The sequence below is a fragment of the Daldinia vernicosa genome (genome assembly GCF_022497035.1).
Source record: "Daldinia vernicosa strain CBS 139.73 unplaced genomic scaffold F5Y00scaffold_11, whole genome shotgun sequence".
Lineage (NCBI taxonomy): Eukaryota > Fungi > Ascomycota > Sordariomycetes > Xylariales > Hypoxylaceae > Daldinia > Daldinia vernicosa.
The window spans coordinates 136,935-160,271 of NW_025953927.1; the positions used below are offsets into that span (position 1 = coordinate 136,935).

The 23,337-nt window shown below is 41.9% G+C and overlaps 9 protein-coding genes across 9 annotated transcripts; 5 read left to right on the forward strand and 4 right to left on the reverse strand.

Annotated features, from left to right (window-relative positions):
• Positions 1-305: 305 nt before the first annotated feature.
• F5Y00DRAFT_15533 (uncharacterized protein) lies at positions 306-1,964 on the reverse strand. The gene is made up of 2 exons (XM_048004603.1): positions 1,649-1,964; positions 306-1,593 (listed from the first exon to the last, which is right to left on the reverse strand). The coding sequence occupies exons 1-2, from the start codon at positions 1,781-1,783 to the stop codon at positions 658-660; spliced, it is 1,071 nt and encodes a 356-aa protein (XP_047867053.1). The 5' UTR covers positions 1,784-1,964; the 3' UTR covers positions 306-657.
• A 910-nt stretch (positions 1,965-2,874) lies between these two features.
• Positions 2,875-4,537, forward strand: F5Y00DRAFT_230415 (WD40 repeat-like protein). Its single transcript, XM_048006898.1, has 4 exons — positions 2,875-3,175; positions 3,240-3,278; positions 3,391-3,506; positions 3,562-4,537. Exons 1-4 carry the CDS (start codon positions 3,173-3,175, stop codon positions 4,310-4,312), a joined length of 909 nt encoding a protein of 302 aa, XP_047867054.1. The 5' UTR covers positions 2,875-3,172; the 3' UTR covers positions 4,313-4,537.
• A 1,126-nt stretch (positions 4,538-5,663) lies between these two features.
• On the forward strand, positions 5,664-7,558 carry F5Y00DRAFT_251791 (uncharacterized protein; the record flags this gene model as incomplete). The annotated part of the gene is made up of 5 exons (XM_048009860.1): positions 5,664-5,694; positions 5,783-6,394; positions 6,460-6,496; positions 6,555-7,202; positions 7,273-7,558. 5 exons carry the CDS (start codon positions 5,664-5,666, stop codon positions 7,556-7,558), a joined length of 1,614 nt encoding a protein of 537 aa, XP_047867055.1.
• Positions 7,559-8,748: 1,190 nt separating this feature from the next.
• Positions 8,749-11,015, forward strand: F5Y00DRAFT_15618 (flavoprotein). Its single transcript, XM_048004622.1, has one exon. The coding sequence runs from the start codon at positions 8,954-8,956 to the stop codon at positions 10,751-10,753; it is 1,800 nt and encodes a 599-aa protein (XP_047867056.1). The 5' UTR covers positions 8,749-8,953; the 3' UTR covers positions 10,754-11,015.
• F5Y00DRAFT_15621 (enolase C-terminal domain-like protein) lies at positions 10,906-12,914 on the reverse strand. Its single transcript, XM_048004624.1, has 2 exons — positions 12,358-12,914; positions 10,906-12,260 (listed from the first exon to the last, which is right to left on the reverse strand). The coding sequence occupies exons 1-2, from the start codon at positions 12,511-12,513 to the stop codon at positions 11,058-11,060; spliced, it is 1,359 nt and encodes a 452-aa protein (XP_047867057.1). The 5' UTR covers positions 12,514-12,914; the 3' UTR covers positions 10,906-11,057.
• Positions 12,915-13,106: 192 nt separating this feature from the next.
• F5Y00DRAFT_230422 (uncharacterized protein) lies at positions 13,107-14,388 on the reverse strand. The gene is made up of 2 exons (XM_048006899.1): positions 13,300-14,388; positions 13,107-13,242 (listed from the first exon to the last, which is right to left on the reverse strand). Exon 1 carries the CDS (start codon positions 13,870-13,872, stop codon positions 13,372-13,374), a length of 501 nt encoding a protein of 166 aa, XP_047867058.1. The 5' UTR covers positions 13,873-14,388; the 3' UTR covers positions 13,107-13,242; positions 13,300-13,371.
• A 3,446-nt stretch (positions 14,389-17,834) lies between these two features.
• On the reverse strand, positions 17,835-18,979 carry F5Y00DRAFT_267827 (uncharacterized protein; the record flags this gene model as incomplete). The annotated part of the gene is made up of 3 exons (XM_048012134.1): positions 17,835-18,025; positions 18,085-18,567; positions 18,640-18,979. 3 exons carry the CDS (start codon positions 18,977-18,979, stop codon positions 17,835-17,837), a joined length of 1,014 nt encoding a protein of 337 aa, XP_047867059.1.
• Positions 18,980-19,348: 369 nt separating this feature from the next.
• Positions 19,349-20,331, forward strand: F5Y00DRAFT_15643 (uncharacterized protein). The gene is made up of 2 exons (XM_048004625.1): positions 19,349-19,802; positions 19,924-20,331. Exons 1-2 carry the CDS (start codon positions 19,733-19,735, stop codon positions 20,103-20,105), a joined length of 252 nt encoding a protein of 83 aa, XP_047867060.1. The 5' UTR covers positions 19,349-19,732; the 3' UTR covers positions 20,106-20,331.
• A 536-nt stretch (positions 20,332-20,867) lies between these two features.
• F5Y00DRAFT_251795 (uncharacterized protein) lies at positions 20,868-22,988 on the forward strand (the record flags this gene model as incomplete). Its single annotated transcript, XM_048009861.1, has 1 exon — positions 20,868-22,988. One exon carries the CDS (start codon positions 20,868-20,870, stop codon positions 22,986-22,988), a length of 2,121 nt encoding a protein of 706 aa, XP_047867061.1.
• Between the last annotated feature and the right edge of the window lie 349 nt (positions 22,989-23,337).

Here is a 23,337-nt window from a genome sequence, read left to right on the forward strand (position 1 = left end):
CTTTTATTGGACTCTTATTATGAGCACCGCCACCCCTTTTCTTGCTATGGTTTCTCTTGCGTCTTGTTTGGCTACTATCCTCTAATTGGGGGAGGAGGGTGAGCGGGTGATACGGGGATTATATTACCCCTTATTCGTGATATCGGTATATCGGGATCTCGGGTTGGAGTCGACGCCTCCTTTCCCGTGCCCTTACCCCGAGTACTACGGTTCGTGAGCATCGGTAGCACAGAAGTGCTATTTAAATATGTTATCGAGAAGCTTCTTTCCTAAGTATAAGGATAATATTGCTTGGAATTAATAAGTAAACGTGGTTCGTACATAGCATGGCGTCAGCTAGAAGAGGTGAGAAGTACAGAGAGACGTATAACCGACATCCACATTGAGCTTGCTTATTACAGAAAATTCCGAGTTATGAATTACGACTCCCCATAAAGAAACATGCACAGCTAGTAATAGAACACAGCACTGTAGGGTATCATGACGTATGCTATTTCTACATACCAGTAAAATCAACGCGTGCCTGTAAAGCATCTCGCTCCTTAATCGGTCCTAGTCCTACTCATAAACAATGAGTCTTCGACAGCAACGGGCTTCAACGCCACTTTCTCTTTCGGTGACGGCGCCTCGGTGTCGGTATCAGCAATCAATATCAATTTAGTTAGTAGTCGTCTGGGGGGATTCAACCAAGTTGTTATCCCGAACGACCAGCTCCTGCGCCGCAATCTTCTGCATCATCTGAATGAAGCCAGAGTTCTTAAACTTGTCAGACTTGTCCCCTGAGACAGAATCTAGAATCTGCTGTGCGGCCATGGCCAGTTCCGAGTCCTCATTACCTCGAGACTGAGCCGGCTCCTCCTTCTCAGTCGTTGATTCGGCCAAATTGTTCCGGGGGTGCTGGGCTGCTAGGACGGCATCTTCCTCGAGGGCAGTCAGATTCTGCATGGCAAATTGATGGGAATCAGCGGACTGCGTAGTCGCCTGCGTTTCGCGAACACGACTGTCTGCAGAGGCGTCCTCGACGCGAAGCCACGCGTTAGCTTGAGCTTGCGTCTCGGGACTGTTGGCAGCTGCCCAGGCACGTAGCTCGGCGTCGAAGTCGATATCGTCTTTGGGGCCGGGGACTTGAGCAGGGCGCATGGTTATATGCTGCGGTAACATGCTTACCCCAAAGGTGCTCATAGGTCTCAATACTTGTCCGGGAGGATTGAAGCTTTGATTCATCTGTCTGATGTCGCGAGGGGTCATCCTCTGATTGAACTCGTTGGCCCAGTCTGCGCGACGCTGAGGGAAGTCGTCTGAGCGGAGGTTTGGGCGAGACGCGATGGATATGACGGGAACGGCAGTGGCGACGGCAGCACCAGTTTGGGAGGGAGTATTGAAGCGCTCGGGGGCAACTCTAGGGCGCATTGCAGTGCTGACATGATCGATGGAAGAGAAGGCATCGTCGTTAGCAAAAGACGGGTAGGGGACTAATTGGTGATTGTGGTTCCAATTTCTAACGTCAGGAGGGGTATCAATAAAGGATGCGTTTTGGAATCCTGAGAAATCCGACGTAAATCTGTTGTCGCCCAAGTTCAGGCTGCGGAAGCTCTGCGATAGTGTTAGAAGAAGACATTGAACTGGCTGAGCTGAGATGAACACTAACCTGTGTCGCATCGTGAACGCCGCTGGAGGGTCCGGCGGAGGAAGTGAATCGGTCTTGTTGTAGAGAACGGTCCTGTTCAAAGTGTCGGGATAGTGATTTAGGAGCGGTTGAAGGACCGCAGAGATTGTCCGCCATTCTGATGGACTAGGACGGGGTGGCGATGCGATATGGGAGGATTTGGTTGTCGTTGAGGGTATGGTACTCGGCTAGTGGCGATTCTTTTCGAATGAGGGTCGAGTTTACTTGAGTTTAGTTGAGGAAAGAAGAGAGTTGAGAAATTGGTGAGGATTTCAGCATATGTATGTGTGTGCGTGAAACCTGAAAGTGGTGGTGACCTAGAGATGTTTGCCAGGAAGTAGAACAAAGGAACCGGCCAAATAACCTTGTGTTCTGAGTTGGACAGAACCTTGGTATCCTGGGTTACCGAGTCAGGTTGTCATGGAAGTTACGCAAGATAGACGGGCGCACATGTATACTAACAATTAGATATGGGGTACGTTAGGTAATAATACATGTCGGGGAAGAGACGAAGTTGAAGAAATAATGATTAAACGGGCTTCTCACGAATTGGAGATGTTGGTTTTGAAGTAGCATCACGAGGAAAGGTACCGTTCGGACTTCCTTTGCGATGTAAGCTTTAGCCTCGGCAGACACGGTCAATATACCGACCGGCCTAAACCATGATGTCAATTCTTCTCTTATCGGCTCAAGCAGATAGAGGTACGTACATTCCTTACTAGCGCAGGTACGTACCTAACCTAACCTACAAACAAATCCCCACAGGACCCCGCCATGGGCATGACAGTGGAAGCCATGTCCTGGCCCCTACGGAAGTCCCTATCAAAAGTTTTGTCCATAGGCCAGCCCTTGTTAGCTTTTGACTAGCTGTAGGCCATCGAGCGCATGTACTATCCATAGTACACTACTTTTGCTTATATATAGGTAATGACTCACAATCTTCTTCTCAAACGATAAAAGTTATATAAACGTATAAAGAAGCTTTTGTACTTATAATAGATTCAACTTTAATGTTTTCATTGGCATATTGAAGCTAAAATTGGATATGTTATAAAAGTTAAAAATTTTGTATACATTTTTAATCTTGGCTGCCGCATGGTGTTAGGTTCTAGACAGCTGCATCAAAAGCTGTCAGGTGGCATGTATGGACAAAACTTTTGATGGGGACTTCCGTACACTATTGAAAAATATTAATCCGAAAAAGCACTGAAGTGAAACTTACCTAAGCTTAATGAAATCTGGACTGATCCACCAACCAGTAACATTCAAGAATGCATGCCATTGATATGTATTTGGTGACTTGGTGAACTTCAGTGGAGCTTTGGAACTGGAACTTGTTTACCTCAGCTGCCAAGTCGAAGGTACAGGCGACTTGACAGCTTGAACATCAAAGCCAAGGTGACCCTTATTAAGAACGATATCAAATACCAACACGGCTTTCCTTGGTCGAGTCTCGAGCTTTATACTCTTCACAAGCTATCTCTTTAGTTATATCCTCTGCTCAAGATGGTATGTTGGCTATTAAATCTATAGCTGTTTGGTTTATGACTTACTAACGTTTACTCTACTACAGGCGCAAGTAATATCCAACTCTGGCCACGATGACATGATTGTATGTAAAACACCGAGCGAAATCCATACCGTGCCTCGATTCCATTCGATACGATAAATCTTCCTTCAACATCCATTGCGGCCACATTAAAGCTTTCGCTAACATTATGTAGCATGATGCTGTCCTCGATTACTATGGCCGACGGCTTGCAACATGTTCCTCGGACAAGACGATCAAGATATTCGAGATCGAAGGCGAAACTCAACGGCTGACAGAGACATTAAAAGGGTATGGACCATTTCTCCCTGCCAAAGCAATAGTACTCTAACAATCATGGGTATAGTCACGAAGGCGCGGTGTGGTGTGTTTCGTGGGCGCACCCCAAGTACGGCAACATCCTCGCCTCGGCAGGCTACGACGGCAAGGTTTTTATCTGGCGCGAACAATCGAACCAATGGCAAAGAATCTTCGACTTTGCTCTACACAAGGCCTCGGTGAACATGGTCGCATGGTCACCGCACGAATCGGGCTGTCTTCTGGCGTGCGCGTCATCCGACGGAAACGTGTCCGTCCTCGAGTTTAAGGACAACAACTTCTCCCACGTTTCGTTCCCGGCGCACGGCCTTGGCGTTAACTCTGTTTCCTGGGCACCTTCCACAACGGCTGGTAGCATAGTCTCTTCTGCACCTCCAGGCCTGGGTGCTCTTGGCCAACGCCGTTTCGTCACGGGAGGCTGCGACAACGTGCTTAAGCTGTGGGCCTACGACCCTGCGACGCAAGGATACAAGCAGGAGAGGGAGCCATTGGCAGGGCACACAGATTGGGTACGAGATGTGGCATGGAGCCCGACGGTGCTACAGAAGAGCTATATTGCATCGGCATCACAAGATAAGACGGTACGAATCTGGACGAGCGATAGCGCTAGCCAGGGTCAGTGGTCCTCTAAGGTCTTAAACTTTGACGCAGAGGTGTGGCGCGTCAGCTGGAGCCTCAGCGGGAACGTATTGGCCGTTAGCGGCGGCGACAATAAAGTTTCGTTATGGAAGGAGAACTTGCGAGGCGAATGGGAATGCGTCAAGACGATGGAGGAATGAGGACCAAGGCCTAGCGGATGAAGGTATCGATTACGGGGACGGGTCGAGGATGATTGTCATGAAGCCCGGCGTTCATGTGTAGAAGAGGCATTGGGTTGACAGGACTATTAGTCACTAAAAAGCAGGGTTACTTGCCTCCTGCGGTGGCCCTAAAACTTAGGAAATAAACATGATATCTTATAGTAGCCGTGGAGATGGTAATACGAGTTTATTTCACGGTTGTGATACTACGACTTGTTGTTAGGGATGTGCATGTAACTCTTTATCTTCTTTTGACCCTTGGATATTTCATGATATTCGTCATATTCGAGCTGAGAAAGGAGGACATGCTTCTATTTGCTACCATAGTATTGCTTAGACTGAGACAAATATAATCATCTATCAACATTGATTATCAGAATATTCTCTATAAGGTACTTATTTTATTATTGGAACCTTGTGTTGCTTAAATAGCACTTGTATATTCGCCCCTGTGTATCTATACCCCTTACCCATCGATGTGTTGGATACACGTATGTAAGGGCTATAGAATATTGGATATATTGGCTTTATTTCCTACGTACATGTATTCGTAGGCCCAACACACATACATAACCTTACGTACTCAGGTACGTATAATTACGTACATGTAGTTAAATGGATTGCTACACAAACGGTTTCAACATTTTAAGGTTCAATGTTAAAACATCAAATAACCTTGAAAGGAGAATTGTCCAAGGTAAGAGTGAGTCAGACATAAAGGTAGTCAGCAGTTTCTGTAATTCTAAATGTCTATCATTTTAACGGCTAAAGCCGTTAACGTACCGTAAAAATTCATGGATAATCTAGATAGATCTCTTTGAGAACCAGGTTCAATTGTTTGATGGAGAAGAATCAAAGCTGTTCCATGGGCATACCATCTGACCATGTGCTTGATATATACTACTTATGTACAATAATGAAATGCCTTATCGATTGGACATCTTTATGGATAACTCTACCTGATTCGATCGATTGGATTGATTAACAATTGGCGGTTAGTCAACCAGTCATAATGTTGTGACCAAACATGGAAGGCGGCACCCCAGGCTTGTTGGTCGTACAGGTTGTACCAAGATTGCTAAGTACCCTCTCTGCTAAATAAAGCTACAAGATACATCGGTGTACTCCAGCTTCAGGGGGCCTTGTCAGTACCAATAAAATTAAGGAAGTCGAGCCTGGGATTCCCAGAATCATCAACTTCATAATTGCAACTTAAACTTACTATTCTTGTTCTTGAACTTGTTTAACACTTTTGATCTTGTACAATTGCGACCACTTTTGATCATCCAAGTGATGCTTAATATCTAAACCTATTAGTGTCCGATTCCCTATGCGACAGAGACATCAGCCAACTTGCTGCCGTGTGTAATCCGAAGCGACGACGCATTCGGCCGTGAATAACATCCAGCGCCAACAGCCGCTCAAAAAAAGGAGCTTTCCACTTCGCAGCTTACACCGCCAAGTTGTCTGAATCGCAGGAGGAAAGTCACGGACAGTCCGTGTCCGCCGGGCTCCCACCGACCAATATCGACGAAGACGAAGGGAATCTGAGGTTCGAGAACGACGAAGTAGACAATCTAGACAATCTCGGCCGGGGACGTTCACCTCCTCCGCAATACCCCTACCCGACTTCTGAAGCTTCTGCTTCTACATCGTTTTCGTTAGCCGCCTCTCGTCCTGCTCCGCCACCGTTCTCAAGTCTATACACCGTAGACGATCACTTCAAGCTTGCGCCGACCACCTGCGGGCCTACTTCCGAAGCCGGTGCATCATCAGCGACTGCTGCTCCAGCCTACGCGCCCTCCGACTCGGCGTTTGACAGCCCTCTCGAGAGGTCTGCTTCGTTCAACGACACCGTTGCAGAAACTAAACGGGCGCTCCCACAGGACGTCAAGGGCGAGTCGAGCCAGAAAGTCGACGATCCTAACGAACCACCTCCCGCATATTCCGAAGGATATAGTCCGTTACTCTCATTTACGTATCTAATGGCGGCTGCCGGTGGTGCGTCGAGTATTATTACTCAAGTCCAGCAAGGAGGTCCTCCTGTTAATGCTATCGGAGGTAAGAGGCGCCAGAAATAGTACCCTTGAATTGAATTGAATGGGAATATTGAAATTGGATTATAGATGTCGGCGTCGACGAAACTATCACCATGGACTTACGGTAAATCATTCTTACTAGATAATCTCTTGATTGGATACTAATTGAGTCTTTCGTGTAGTGGCACGCGCTTCGTACTATCTAGAGACGAGTTGCTGACGCTACCTGAATTTGTCCTTCTCTCCTTATTCCCCAATGGCCTCTTTCCCGAAGGTCATATGGGCGGCTTCTCCGAGGGGGATGCCGTTCAAGTCGATGTCAGTACACTCAATGATAACTCCCTTACGCATTGCACTCAGGTTACCTCAAACATCACACGCGAGGCGTCTACTGCGCCGATTAACACATGTCTTCCTGCTTCTACACTTCGCAATCTTGTCTCAAATATAAATATACATATCACTGACCTTATCTCCCAGTATGATCCTGCATCTCTACAATACATGTTGGATTTCTTCCGGAACGTAGCCCAATCTATCCCTACTGAAACCTCTCCTACTGCCTCACCGGAAGGCGGTGCTGTTCCCATCGACTCGTTGGGTGGCCGAGGTGAGGACGGAAGCAAGCGAGCTGGTATTATTGTCCTGCGAGAAGACCTTGACTTTTATGCGATTCCCCCTCGACCGGACATTAACCAAGCTGAAATGATCGAGGTTAAGCGCGCCGCTGCTAGAGCTTTGCTCAAGCAAGACGGGATTTTTTCGGGCCTCAAGAGAAGTGACGAGCCCGGTACGACTGAGGCGCACTTGATCGAGATGCTGACAGCTGGGTAAGTGATATTTCTTTGCGTCTCGTCCTATCCCAATTTACGAACTGCTTATTTCTAACGATTAATACAGCGGTTTCAACCACGATGACAGGTGGGGCCACCGTGCTGGCGAGCCCAATAAAGCTGTTGTATGCAGTCTGGCCCTTGCTCGACTACGTAGCGATATACGCGGTAACGACATGGGAAACAATGCTGTTGGCATGGCGCAGAAGCTACTGCTCTTCTGGAGAAAGCCAGCGCGGCGTTGCTGGTGGGAAGGTGTGGATCTGCAAGACGTGGAGGGTGTAGAGGGCACTCTAAAAGTGTGGATTCGGAGAGTGTGGACACTGGAGATGAGTGTGATTGGGTTGCGCTGATAATGACTTCTTCTACCAGGCGAGCGACATGGCGTTCGAGTTACGTTTTTCTTTTTTAACAATAATTTTTTTTCCTTCCTCGATACCACGGAGGAAGACGAGGTATTTACACATGGCGGCCTCTATATTCACGTCTACATTCACCACCGCAACTATTATCAGTCCCCCCCTTGTTTATACCGGTTTTAATTGTTAAGGCTAGGATATCAGATACCTGTTCGTCCTATGCTTTTATGCTTTGTTGTACGGTACACACCATAGCGCGCATATTCTATGTAGACCGGGGGGTAAGAAGAATATGGGGACTCTCTTGGTTGTGGAATGAAAAATTAGGATTTCTTCTTAGAATTGGAATATCACTTATTGTAATAGGTTCGCTTCGTGACGTTGGGATGTTTATCTTTTTATTGTAGATTTTTGCATAGCTGTGGGCAATATATATGATGCGTATATTTACCTGAGTATTGAAGATACCTCTTTGACAAGTTAGAAAATAGGGGGTTCTGTCGACCCGTACTTAGCCCGGACTGTCTACGGCCTCTCGGGTGTCTTTATTTGGTCAGCTTCCCAAGGTTTGAGACTATTTACCTTGAAAAATTTAAAAAATGAAAAACGAACCGGGTGCGTACATACAGATCCGGACATGTACCTGCGTATTGATGTTTGACCAGCCAGCTAGCCTGCCCCACTATCAAGTCTTGATTTAGGTACAGAGGTGGAGCAAGCGAGTCCCAGCAGCTTCGGCTTCCATCATATGCATGTACATATGTACTTGACGTTTCCGTATAAGAGATTGTACATGCATGTACATGTATCGATCGTACGAACATTTTTGTCCAAGACCAGAAAATATCGTGCTTCAACTTCCGCCACTCATACCACTTTTACTTTTATAGATTACGGAGGTATTTACATGCGCGAGTCATAGGTAATTCAATTCACTTAACTGCATTCAATTTCGTACTCTATTACATCTTTACATAAACAATTGATACAAACCTTTGTTCTAAAGCGCCACCTAGAAGTTCTCCAGTTCTTCGAGCCCGTCGGATTTTTAGGGTCTATCGCGACTTGGCGTGGGGCTGTCCATACATAACGTTTAATACACTACAGTAGTATTTACACTTTTCTGCCATTATACTCGATCCGCTTTTGCCTCTACATAGTTGTACACAGTAAAGCGTCAGGGATAAGCCGTCGAGTACCCGAGTGATCGAGATCATCGTCGAAACTATCGTGCCTACACGCCCGCTCTTAATATCGACCAACGCTATCACGATACCGACGGTAAACGCATTGGTGCCCGAAGCGTACCGAACCATTTATTAGCACAGACATTGGTACAATACTGGTACTGGTACTGACGCTGATACTCCACCGTCATAATGCGTCAATATGGCCGATGATTCTTCTACCGACTCTGCTTTCGATCCCCGTCTTTTTCCTACTTCTCTCACCGCAAACTCGTCCTCCTCATCGTTACACCTAATGCCACGAACTAGAAGACTACGTCTACTGGTTGCCGCAAATGGCCAAAGGGATGTCGCCTACGCTCAGGCTATCGCCGTCCGCCTCCTCAAGGATGCCCAGATCGAAACCCGTGCCCTGGTCGACGAGATACCCTTCCGGCTAACTCATGACATTATTGTCATGGAGAATAGGAGTTTGGCCACGTTGGCTATCGATGCTGACCAGAGGACCAGGGATGCCATAGAATCAGCCAGACAAACCGCTTCTGAACTCGTCGAATGGGCTGACCTACTCGTCCTAGCCCCTATCGATGCCGACCACCTCGCTAAGATGATGTCCGGCATCGCCGACACTACCCTTCTAGAAATACTAAGAGCGTGGGATGTTTCCAAGAAGATTCTGCTAGTACCTGGCATGTCGAGGCAGATGTGGGAGAACCCCATGACGAAGAAGCAGCTTAGCAAAATCAAGCGCAAATGGAATTGGGTCAAGGTTATGGCCCCTGTATTATGGCATTACGAGGGACAGAGCGCGCATAAGCGAACAGTAGCATGGGATGGATTCAACGACCTTGTCGGCATAATAAAAAACCAAGCAGAGTTGATGAGCCTAGGACATGATGTCGAAGTTGCCACCCAACAGGCCTTGCATACAACCGCTACTGGTCGGTCCACCAAGACCTTACCGCCGGAGATATGGTCCATTATATTCGAACACGTCGGCGACTGGGAATTGGCTACGGCTCTTAACATATTTACGAATTTGAAGACCCCACCGGAATGGAGAACTGATCGTGCGGCCCTATCTGACCCTATGGAGTTATACATACATGATCTCGAGTGGTTGATTCTCTCGTGCCCCGGAACGGAAGCGATCTGTCAAAAACTCTCAGAAGCGCCCAAGGGACTCCGCTTCGTGTCTTATTTGGCGGTAAAACTTATCATTAAGTTTTCGCTTACGGATGTCCTCACCTACCTAGAAACACATCTCAGCAAGGTCTTCTGGGCGTCCTTCAGCTCCAAACTATTGCCGAACAAGGCTTCTGGAGTATATGGGAGGATAGATATTCTCGATTGGTGGAACACGTCTCCTTCGTTTCTGAAGAAGGAATATGACGCCGAAGCATTAGATAACGCTTCGCGTATGGGTTACGTTCACGTTTTGGATTGGTGGCTCCGCTCTGGCCTCACGCTTAAGTATACTGAGGCAGCGCTGGAGTCGGCCTCAGCAAAAGGACACCTTCTTGTCTTGGAATGGTGGAGGGATGCCGCGTTGAAACACGATAACATCCCGCTCAAACCTGGTCGTAGTCTCCTCACTGCCGCTCAGTATGGGCAGACGGCAGTACTACGTTGGTGGGAAAGTTCGGGAATTCCGGCAGCTCATAGCGAGGGCGTCTGCAAGATCGCCAGCGCGCACGGACAGACTGCGGTACTAGACGTGTGGCGGGAACTCAAGGGGGATAAGCTGTCCTTTGACTCTCAGGTGTTAGTCGCGCCGACGAAACAAGGGTACGTCGATGTGTTGGAATGGTGGAAGCAATACGCCCGGGGGGAGTACCAAGTCGATGGGAGAACGCACAGGGTGGAATATAAAACTTGCGATATCGAGGAGGCGCTCGAGGATGCCATCGGAGATCCTAGACCGGTCCGCAGATGGTGGGCTCGAAACGGCTTGAACCTAGGACTGGGCACGAACGAGTGGATGAAGATCAGACGGCTATAATTATAACTACGAGTATGGTTGTATGGTTGGCAATTCGTGTGTATATGTATGGTCGTGTATATGTTGATAATATATGAAGTAAAAGTCCAAGGTAACTAGAGGTGATATGGGGGTGTATCTTGGATATGTGTGTGATTTTAATATGACATGGTTTTCCCTATTTGGATTTGATGTATGGCCGGTTTAGATGCAGAGTATATCGCAGTGCCACGATGCTTACCTATTTAATGCGTAGCCCCTTTTCCTAGCAAATTCCTTTTCAACCCATTCAAAGCAGCTTTCCTTTACCCCTTTCCGAATCTATCTATATCTTCTCCCCCTCCAGAATCGGCCGGGCCTCCTCGGTCCTCCACCAGCTCACCCCCTCCTCGCCCGGGTAGCTAAACCGATCCATGCTCTCCGCCTTCATCTCCACGCTGTACCCCGGCTCCGTCGGCGTCTGGTAGTACCCGTCCTTCACCGCGGACGGATGCAGGAAGTGCTCGTGCAAATGGTCCACGTACTCCAGCACGGAGCGCTTCCCGCTAACGACCACGTAGTCGATCGTGCTCAGATGCTGCGTGTACTCGGGCAGCCCCACGCCGCCCGAGTGCGGAACTACGGGGACCCCGAACTTGGCGGCCATGAGCAGGACGGCCAGGACCTCGTTTACGCCGCCGAGCCGGCACGCGTCGATCTGGCACACGTCGATGGCGCCGCTCGCCAGCAGCTGCTTGAAGACGACGCGGTTCTGGCACATCTCCCCCGTGGCGACGCCGATGCCGTAGGGGCGCAGGGCGTCGCGCACCGCTTTGTGGCCGAGCACGTCGTCGGGCGACGTGGGCTCCTCGATGAACCACGGCTTGTACTCGGCGAGCTGCTTCATGTGGGCGATGGCGTCGGGCACGCTCCAGATCTGGTTCGCGTCGACCATGAGCACGTTGCCCCGGTCGTAGCCGATGATGTCCCGCGCGATGGCCAGGCGGCGCTTGTCCTGGTCGACGGAGCCGCCGACTTTCAGCTTGAAGTGCTTGTACCCGTTCGCCAGGGTCTCGCGGAGCAGCGCGCGCATCTTGTCCTCGCCGTAGCCCAGCCAGCCCGCGCTGGTGGTGTACGCGGGGACGGCGCGGCTCTCGAGGGCGTCCTTGAACCGGGCGTCTTTTTTCCCGTCTTCTTGGGCCTTGGTCAGCAGGGCCAGGGCCTCGTCGGGGGTGAGGGCGTCGGTGATGTAGCGGAAGTCGATGCACCGGACGACTTCTTCGGGGGTCATCTCGGCGACGACGCGCCAGACGGGCTTGCCGAGGGTCTTGGCCCAGAGGTCCCAGACGGCGTTGACGACGGCGCCGAGGGCGAGGTGGATGACGCCTTTCTCGGGGCCGATCCAGCGCAGCTGCGAGTCGTTGACTAGGTGCCGCCAGGTCTGGCCCCAGTTGGAGACTAGGCTTGAGAGGGTGCGGTTTTTGATGCGCTCGGCCAGGTGGGATATCGCGGCGCAGACGATGTCGTTGCCGCGGCCGATTGTGAAGGTCTGAGTTGTGTTAGTTATTTTTTTTTTTTTTTTCGCTTTCTTATTTGAAGGGGGGTATATAGTGAAGTAAGTAAAAGGGGGGGGGAGGGGGGTTCACCATTCCGTGGCCTGTGAATTTAGAGTCCGTCTCGAGGATGCAGTACGCGGAGGAGTAGTCGCCGGCGGCGTTCATAGCGTCGGACCCGGTCTTGTCCAGGGACGTGGGAAACCGCACGTCGCGGGTCCGGAAGCCGGTGATTGTGATCTCGGCCATTTTGAGCTGGGCCGGCCCTTATACCGAAAGGGAGGGGAGGAAGGGGGTGTTGGCTAAGTAAGTAGGGTCTGGGATGAATGTAGTATATAAAGGTAAGGGTAGTAATGAGAGGGATGGGTGCTGGTGAAAGTCAATGGTTAGATAATGGTTAGATACGGTAAAAAGGGATAAAGACGTAGGACATCTTAGGTAGTCAAGCCAAGGAAACGATGTTTTATTTATTGAGACAAATGGCAGCACTTACATAGAAGACATGCCACCTCCGAGTCCGGGATCGTGGGGTTCGTTGGAGGGGTTGAGCTTCGTGTGGGGAAAGACTATAGATCGGATTCGGGGTAGTTCGGTCCTCTGCTATAAATACAGTCCTATGTCGTCTCTTTCACAAAGAGATTATTAGTTGCGGGGTTCGGTTATTAGACTGTTCGTTTAATTAGACGGACTATGATTTACAGAGGGGAGACTATGTTGAATAGTTCCCCTCGTTCTGATTGATGGATAAATTGGAGAAATACGCCGTCTCCAAGATTGCCGGTTAGTATTAGTACTTAACGTGCATCTTAAGCCGAAGTGCTTTATTTAAGTATTTGGGGGCCCTTATTTTATAGTGAATAACTATAGTATTACAATCTTGAGTTTATAAGGGTTGATATTGTAGATATTTCAAGACTATTAAGAGAGTTGGCGTTTAAAGTAACTACCTAATACATATCTTACAGCTTGGTCATTAACCTGCTTATGATCAGTCTGAAGTCTTATAGCTTCCACCACTTCATATGTGATAGGTACCTAAGCATGAGAGTCTGAGTCTATCCTCTGTCCTAGTAGCACTCTTGAAAGCTCAAAGCCATCTAACCCGCCTTAAATCGACTTGAGAGCCTTTACCGTGGCAACGAGGAAACATGCCCACGCCGGAATATCGACCAGAGCAGTCCGCACGTGGTGCACATCCAGCCAACCCTGAATAGCATTGACACCTCCGCCGTTAGGATCTTCCTTCGCATCGATGGCATCCTTGACCTTCCACATAATCTTGGGCACGAATGCGAAGTGAGCAAAAGCAAGAGCCGAGCCAGCCGCGTACCAGTTCCAGGAAGCAGCGTGAAATCTCGAGTAAGAGTTGACGAGGCCGAAAGTTATAGACACGCCATAGGTGATGAAGATGGAGGGCAACGCACTCCAGAAGAAGGCCTCGAAGTAGCGCGGCACGACCTCGTTGACTTTGGCTCGCTGCTGTTTTAGCGAGACGAGGGCGCTGAGGAAGACGTGCGAGTCGCCTGCGATGACGATGGAGGCTGTTGATGTGACTAGTGGTGCGACGCGCAGGAGCGTTAAGGGGTCGAAGAATAGTCCCGATGCCATGGTTTATAATGAGAGATAATGAGAGAGGTTTGATGTTATTTGGTGTCTTGGATAAGGATCTATAAGTTGCTTATAAGTGGCTTATAAGTGAGCGAGTAATAAGTTGGATGAAGAAAGATGAGTTGGTGACGGACATCTCTCGAGGTCCTAGGTATTTATTCTTCATCATCTGTACTATGTAAGTCCCTTCCCTCATGCATCGGACTCAGCCGGTATAATAGTGGCCTGGTTCGATCCATCGTGACCCGATCCATGATGTCTAAATATTACCTACATAGGTACATAATAGCTTCGCGGCGTGGACAAGAGGATGATGGTATATCATCCCAAGGTACATCGGCTCGCCTAGAAATAAACTTGTAGGTCGAGGTACCGATCCATTGGTATCATTCACTTTTCGGGGGCTTAGAGATGTCTTTCCCAAGCTCTGATAGGTTGATGAGGTACGTATTGGGACACGCTAATGCAGACTGCTTACAATCTTAGCCCGGGCTTCGGGGAATGCGCGTGCTGGCGTGTTGGCATCGAACTTTCCATGCCGAGATTAAGGGTTATATAAGGTTTTTTTTTTACTTTTATTTATTAGGCTTTAATCGGCTTAACGTTAAAGCCGGTTTTAATAATAAAATAAAAAGGGTTAAAATATTTTTTTACGTTAAAAAAAATATTTTTATAACGTTTTCTTTAATTTAATAGTAAATTTAACGTTATAAATTTTAAAATTTATTAAAATTTAAATAAACTTTTATAAGTTATATATTACGTTAATAAAAATAATATATTAAATTTAAAAAAATTTAACGTTTTATTATTTACTTTTTTTAAAAAAATAAAAAAGATAAAAATAAAATAGTATAATAAAAGTAAATAAAATTAAAAATAAATTAAATTTTAAATTTTAAAATAATCCGTTGAAGACATTTTTTACGTTTAAACTTTTAGAAATTATTATGTAAAATTAATAAAGAAATGATAAAAAAATAATAAGGAAATAATAAAGAAATAATAAATAATTGATAAATAATTCATTAATAAATGATAAGAAAATTAATAAAAGATTAAATGTTTCCGACGGATTTTCACGTGCGAGCCTGCAAGCACGTGAAAACGCTTACGCGAACTTGCGAGTGCATGCGTTTTCTTAAATTTTAATTATTAATATTATATTTAATAATATTATTTTAAAAATAAATCTTAAAAAATAATTATTTATATTAATTATAATTAAAGTTTTTAAATTATTTAAAAATATTAAAATTAATTATAAATAATATTTTAAATTTTTTTAAAAAAAAAATATTATTAATTTAAAAAGTTATAAAATAGTTTAAAAAGTTATTAATAAATTATTAAATAATTTTAAAATAAAATTTATAAAATATTTTTAAATATTAAAAATTATATTTAATAAATTATTAATTTAATTATAAAATAATTATAATTTAAAAAATTTTTATTATATTTTAATTATTTAAAAATTAATAATATTTTTATAAATTATTATTTATAATAAATTTTAATATAATATTATATATAAATTTAAAATAATTTAAAATATAATATAATTAATAATTTAAATGTTATTATTAATAATAAAAAAATTATTTAATATTTTTATTAAATTTTTAAATAATAATTATTTTTTTTTAAATATTAAATTAAATTTTAAAAAAAAAGTTTTTAATGGTTATATTAACGTAATAAATAAGATTTATATTTACGTTTTTATTTTTATTAAAATATATAAGGTTTAACGGAATTATAAAGGTTTTATTTTTTAAAATATATTTATAATAATTAAATTAAATAAGATTTTTAATTATGTATTAATTAAAGAAAAAAAATTTATATATAATGTAAAATTTATTTATTTTATTTTTAATAATGGTTTTAAAATTTTTTAAAATAAATATTATTTAATTAATAATAATTATAAAATTTATTAAAATATTTTAATATTTTTTATAAATGTTAAATATTATTTATAAAAATAATGTGTTAAAGTTAAAAGGTTTATTTACGTTATTAAATTTTATAATTTATATTATTTTTAAATATAAATAATTATAAAGTAAGTTTTTAATATATTAAAATATAAATTTAAAATTATATAAAATTTAATATTTAAATATAATATTAAATTATAAATATTATTTATATATATTATATATAATTTATATAATTTTATTAAACGTAATAAAATTAAAAATATTAATAATAAAAATAATATAATTAATAAAATATAAAGTATTTTTAAAAAGTGTTAATTAAAAATAAGTAAATTAATTAATAAAATTTTTTACGATATTAAAATAAAAATTATTTTTAAATAATAATAAATATATAATTAATATATATAAAAAATTATAAAATAAAAGATTTAAAATATTATTATTTAATTAAATAATAAAAAATAAAAGTAATATTAAAATAAAGTAAAATTTAATTAATTAATTATTAATAATATTAATAAAAAGTAAAGATTTATTAAAATTTTATAATATTTTATATAGTTTTAATATTAATAATATAAAATCGATTTTTAAATTATTATTTTTATTTTTTTATATTAAATTTAATAAATGTTAATTTTTTTTTTTTATTATTAATGTATTAAAAAAAATTGTTATTTTTAAGGTTATAAATATTATTTAAATAATAATATGTTTATTAATGTTAATATTATTAAAAAGATTTTTTAAAAAATATTTAATAATTTTTTTAAAGTTATTAATATTTTATTTTTATTATATTTAAAAAATAAATTATATAAAAATATTTTTTAATAATTTAAAATTTAATTGTTTAAGTTTTTTAATTTATTAATTATAAAAAGTTTTATATAATAAATTATTTTTAAAGGTTTTTTTTTTAATTATAAAAAAAATTTTTTTATTTAAATTATTTAAAATTTTAATTAATAAATTAAAATTATAATTATGTTTATTAACTTTTTTTTTAATTTTTAACGTTTATAACGGCGTAAAAAAAAATAATAAATACGATATTAATTTAAAAATTAAATAAATTAATATTATTAATTAAATTATTAATAAATTTTTAATTTTTAAAATTATTATTATTAATATTATTATTAATATTATTATTATTAAATTTTAAAAATATAAATTAAAACGCGTTTTTCGATAAAGTTAAAATAAACGTTTTTATTAATTTATTTAAAAAAAAAGTTTATATATATATTTTTTTATTATTAAAAAATATTATATATAATTATTTACTTTTTAAATTTTATTATAAAAATAAAATTTATTATTAATTAAATATAATTAAATAACTATTTTTATTTTTATTATTATTATTAATAAAATTGTTAATTAAAGCTTAATATTTAAAATAACATTTTTTTTTAATTTTACGTTTTTTTATTATTAAATTTTAAATTTAAAATTTTAAAAAATTAATTTTTTTTATAATTTTAAATAAATATAATTAAATTAAAACCTATATTTAAAATTAATTAATATTAAATATATCTTTATTTATTAAAATAATTAAATTTTTTATATATATTATTATAAAATTAATAATTTACTTAATATATTAAAAAAATAATTATTTTAAAAATATTTTATAAAATTATTTTATAATAATAAAATTATAAATTTATATTATATAATAATAAAAATAATTTATTAAAATTAAAAAGTTTTTATTTACGTAAATTTATATTTTAAATATAAATTTTTAAAATATTATATAATTATAAAAAAAAATAAAAAAATATTAAAATTATAATATTTTATAATTTATTAAATTAAATTTAACGTTAAATTAATGGAAAAAAAATATATTATTACTCCATTTAATTTATATAAAGTTAATTTATATTTTTTTTTTTAAATAAAACCGGTCTTATTTTTAAGTCGATCATAGCCTTATTTTATTATTAATAAAAAGACTTAATAATCTATTTTTAAATTATATCTTTTATTCTAACATCAATTCTTAATCACGGTTCCATTAGCGTAATACGCCCTATCGCCTTGGCCGTGATACTCCCACCAGTCTGGAGGCTGTTCGAGTTCCGTGACCCCTTCAGGTTTTGTCCATTCTACGTACTTGGTCAAATTCACCCCGTGCGCGTCGCGATAATCGACTAGCTGGCGCCAGTCTCTGCACTGCTTCCGTACTGCAATATACTGGGTTAGCCATGATGGAAGGTTGAAGGGAAAAAAAAAGTGAACTCACCACTCATATCCGGGGACGGATGCAATCCGTGTTCCACCCAGTTGTAAGTCAAAAATCCAGCATCGGCATTGCAGAGAAGATGTTCCATCATCATTCCGACGCAATGTTGTATATGAATCCAGTGGATTTCATTCCACTTAGGCACTGTTTCGCCTTCCCGGTTCCAGTACCTGAAGGCCTCATGCCGTAACACACTTAGACAGTGAACCTGATGGAAAAAGTCAAGCGCGCCAACATACGCATCGTCTCCTAAGCCCCAATAGTCGTCATTAAACTTGGCGACCGTGGCGGGATCTTTGCCCATGGCAGTTATTTGGTCCTTAGTTAAGGCAATGGGCTTCACATGCTCGAAGCTGTCCCAAGCTTCGTTGGTTTCGTTGGAATCTGGCAGGCCTCGCCAGATAGGTGGGTTATCTCCCAACCAAAGACTTCCGTTAAGTAGAGTATTGGTTAGTGGTATGTCGACTTCCTCGAGAACGGGAGCTAGCAAAAGGGAATATTAGCAAGCCGTATCGCACCTCTATACATAGGTGAGGTCGAGCGTGGATAACCTACAGTACGTAGATGTGGCCCTGAGGCACATATTGCGCTCAATATATCTTGTCCAAGCAGCAAAGTATAGAGCCAAGGCCGCCCCGAAGAAAATGACGTTAAGGATGGTCAGAATCCATATTGTCCAGCCCCTTTCCTTCCTCGATGGTGCTCTTGCCCTAATGTCAATATCCTCTTCGAGCAGAGCTTCTAAAGACTCGATCCCTTCTTCCCTTCCCCATGAAGTCTCCTGACGATAGCAGGGCACCGTAAAATTTAGGATGGTTCCTATGGCCATTTGAATAGACTTGGGAACGAAAGTTGCCAGTTTGCTCACGATGAGATCAGTTAACCCGACAGCCATTGGAAATCTCGAGCTCTTTTCGGGTCTATCCGCTGGGATCAGCAATACGCGTGTTATATTGTCTGTATGTCTTATACTTCAAGCCCGGCACGTGTAGCGGTATTCGGGTTGGCTCAAGCCCCTCCGTTTCTCTGACGTCCTATGGAACCAAGATAACTGTCCATGGGCCTTGACTATCGGTGAGATTGCATAGAAATATCTTGAGGGTCGAAGTATGATCTATGAGAAGCTACTATGAGAGGCTAAAATGCCTACGCCACCCACGTCATCTTTGATATCACAGATACTTACAACGGAAAGATGCATATCTTTTTAATATTCTGAAGTCATTGTCTCGGCGGATACCTCCAATAAAAACGTCTCATACGTGTGTGCAGACGGGCTTATTCATATTTCCTGGAAGCTGGCATAAGACTATATCCATTCATGGGGCTCGAAGCGATCATCTCTTTCGCGTCAACGGACATCAACTGATAACAACTTGGATGGCCTTAGACATTGGCTGCATACGAACGGAAGAGTCCGACCCTGACTTAATGTGAGACAGAGTATATGACGATAGGAATAACTACGATACTATCATCGACTTGAGAGTCTCGTGACCCCTATCCATCATAATGTGTATAAGTACCTCGAAGAGACGGTCCTTGACTCTCCCTTTTATTCAAGAATAACACCAAGCTTCTACACTCGCTATCTCGTGACATATCCTCCATTTCGTCTTCAAGTTCCTTAACCTCACTTAAAGGCATCATGCTGTTCTCCAAGCTCTACCTCGCTACTATGTTCATGGCTAGCGCCTTTGCTGCGCCCATGCCGAACAGTATGTCTTCCCATACGTCTTTCCTTCACCATTTTGTCTCTATAAGGCACAATGAAGGATGGAAGGCCTTCTAAGCCATACGATGTCTATATCTGAGCCTTATGCTAACCTGAAGCTCTAGATGACAACATCAAGAGCCCGGCCTACTCCGTAGGAAAGGAGAAAAGTCGCTGTGAGACTGTCCCCGAGCAGGTTCACGCGCGCGTGATGGCGGATGCTGCGGCTGACAAACGCAGCGATGAGAGTGATGCTTATTATACTCTTACCTTCCAGATTGATAATGAGGGCGATGCTGAGGAGTAATATGGTATAGGGAGCGGGTATTACCGTATTATCAGGAATTTTGATGCTCGAGTTGGGGATAGATGGGTTAGTGAGAGAGAAACTAAGTGTTACAAAGAGATAGACCGAAATTGTGGAATGAGGTTGAATTATCTGCTGAAGAGGTAACACAATATAACATTGGATTGACGAAAATGTAATATGACTTCTAGAATAGTAGTGATTTATAAACATTCGTAGAGTTCTGTATCATACACTATACAATGGAAAATTAATGAGCTGGTGAAAATGGTGTTCCTTTACCTTTTTCTCCTCAACCCTCTACCTGCCCCTATTACCCCTATACCGCTGGTGTCATCCCATATCTGATGGTTCTCCTTTATAGATTGTGCTTTAAAAGAATATATTAGCTGAAAACTATCCATCAATTAATAATAATCCACATAGGGGCTTAGGACTCAATGAACTTGTATGATCTTTGGTGGCACTATATATGAATTAATTATCCATAAATAAGATGGAATAAAGGCAGTGTCCTACGACAATACAGTTGCTTGCGATCGTCGTCTTAGAGCTTTCATGAAACAATTTAGTCATATTGCATTATTTCTTGTATCTCAGTTATATTTAAAGCTCTCAAAATTCCTTCAATTTTTGGATCGTAGTCTACATCATCACAGTTTTTACTAAGTAAATCACTTTGATACAGTCTTAAAATACGTAATCATTTCATAAATCCTTCATAACAGAACTCTACAATTACCTATCAGAAATTTGATCAAGATGGCCGCTATGCAAGAGAGACTCCAATCAGTTTTCCAGCACTTCGTCCCTGGTTTATCGGAAAGCATCTTGCTGCAAGACCCCCAAATCCTAGCTATTATCGTCGGCGGTAATTGGCTTTACCTGGACGATGCAGACATAAAAGCGGGAATTCACCGTCTGTATTGGAACGTTGTCGTTCTTGTTAAGACCAAGCTTGATATTTTCAAGCTTGTTAACGAAAACCGCCAACGTCTCTTAGATATAACCGGAATCGTGCGAGAAGAATGCCCTAGTGAGCTATTTAAAGTGCCCTCTCCGGACTCCGAGTACTGGTCAGAGTTTAACGCTGTTGGATTTTCTGGCTACGATAGATTATCGTCTATGCGATCGGTTACGATAATGAGCTGGGATTCCTTTATCCCATCCACGGCAGTGGCTATCCCTACAACCGCGTTCAATATATTTTCATATATGGATAAACGAGTCTCTAAAAACAATAATCTCGGACATGTGGAATGTCAAATTATACAGGCGAGCAGCCTCCCAAATGGGTTTGTGATCCTACACGACCAATGGTTATTTGAGGACTGGCGTACGCCCTATGATTCTCGACGGGACCCCTTGGATGTGGTGTTTGGCCCGGCTGCGGAGGTGTTGGCGTGTGGAGTAGATTTATTCAAGAATCCGTTCAGGGAGCATCTTACTCAACGGGTCTTGCTCCATTACTTTCACGTTACTGGGATACACGTATCGGCTAAGCGCCTCACAGATTCGGACTTATTTTCGTCCTCCTATACTGCGTGGGTAGATGAAAGGCTTGAGCAATATTACAATGCGCTTGGCCAACAAGTTCTCCCTAGCCTGGCCTTAGGCAACGTATCTGACAGTGAATCCGACTCTCACCGGCGGCTGACTTTATTTGGGGACACATCGACGGGAAAGTACTGGGATAGGAAAACCTTCAGTACTATTGAAACCGTTGATGAAAAGGTGCTTAAATGCTTCGAGCGCGGAGACTTTGCTTGGATGAGGCAAAGGAGGCCACTCTCCGGCGAGCTTTCAGGGAAATGGGAGGTCGCAATTACTTGTGCGGCTAGAAATACCACCAATGTGCTCTGTAAGACGACTCCATCCGCGAAGGATGAGCTCGAAAGAGCAACTGTGGCTTCTCATTTTTATCCCTGGGTACAGGTCCCACGTATATCGGGCTCTGAAAGGTTGCTCTTCCCTATGTTAGAATACGAATATGAAGAGGAAATCAGGGCTCGGTATTATAAGAATGAGGGTAACAGCTGGAAGGACGCGGAGGTATTGATTCATGCCGAAGTTGTAAAAGCTGAGATAATACTCAGTGCCTATCGAAAGGCGTTCCGGAATCCTAATATTCAAAGACAGGATACTAGGGATGTTATAAAATCGTACCTTGATCGCGTCGCAAGGGGAGGAAGACTGTTCCGGGAACTACACGGTAAAATCCAGGTAAAAGGAGGCCGCTCAATCGACACTAGGAAGTTCTTGGACTTGGAATGGATTATTAACGGCGAACGGTATCCGTCCTTGCGCAAGCTGCTCGATCAAGCTGCTAAGGATATCCATAAAGCTCGGTCCAGTCCGGTGGTTATTGGGTTAGGAGACACCAGTGCGCTACATACCATGGTATCGCCAAGAACCGCACAAGGAGGTCGCAAAGTGATCTTTGATAACTATGACTCTGTCAAGTATCACCCAGTCATGCTTGATATTGCTAGGACCTTCTACTTCGACGTGTTCTCTGAGATGGCGCGCATCGCCGATTTACCATCTCGTATGCGGCCGTGGGTAAGATATTCGATTACCGAGACCGCAATAGAGGTTAAATATGCCCGGAATCGCAGCTGGTTGGCACAGACGATGGCTGATATCAAAATAAGATATCTGCTTCATCCTCTCGAAGACGAGATCAAGGCCATGGGGCATTCCTTCGACGACCTTATTCCTCAGTTGTCCGCTGGCATATTCTTGGTTCCGACATTATACCAGGACTTCTCGAAGAACCCAGACTACATCATTACGAACGTGATGACTGGGATCGTCATGTCGCGTTGTAGAAACTGGGGAGAATTCGACCTGGCGCTTGCAAAACTGGGCTTTCATCCTTGAAGCGATGGGGGGCGCGTTTGATAAAGAAAGAAAAAAGTAAAAAAGAAAATAAAATGAAAAGATTCGAATAATTTATGATGTTCTCGTAGGCCTGAACTGTGAATGATTACTCAAGTAGTTTAATGTTATGTACCTATATATAACGTACAAAGACGTAAATAACAAAAAAGAAACGACTCTATCTAAAGACGCAGAGCCACGAACCCAAGCTGGAGCTAAGCCAACTAATATAACCAGAAGCTCTTTGTACACATGTCTCAGCAGCCCTAAGGATCCAACACAGTACCGAAACACACAGTATCCTCGCCATGCAGTGGTTTATAAGCCCGAATAACAGATAGACCATCAT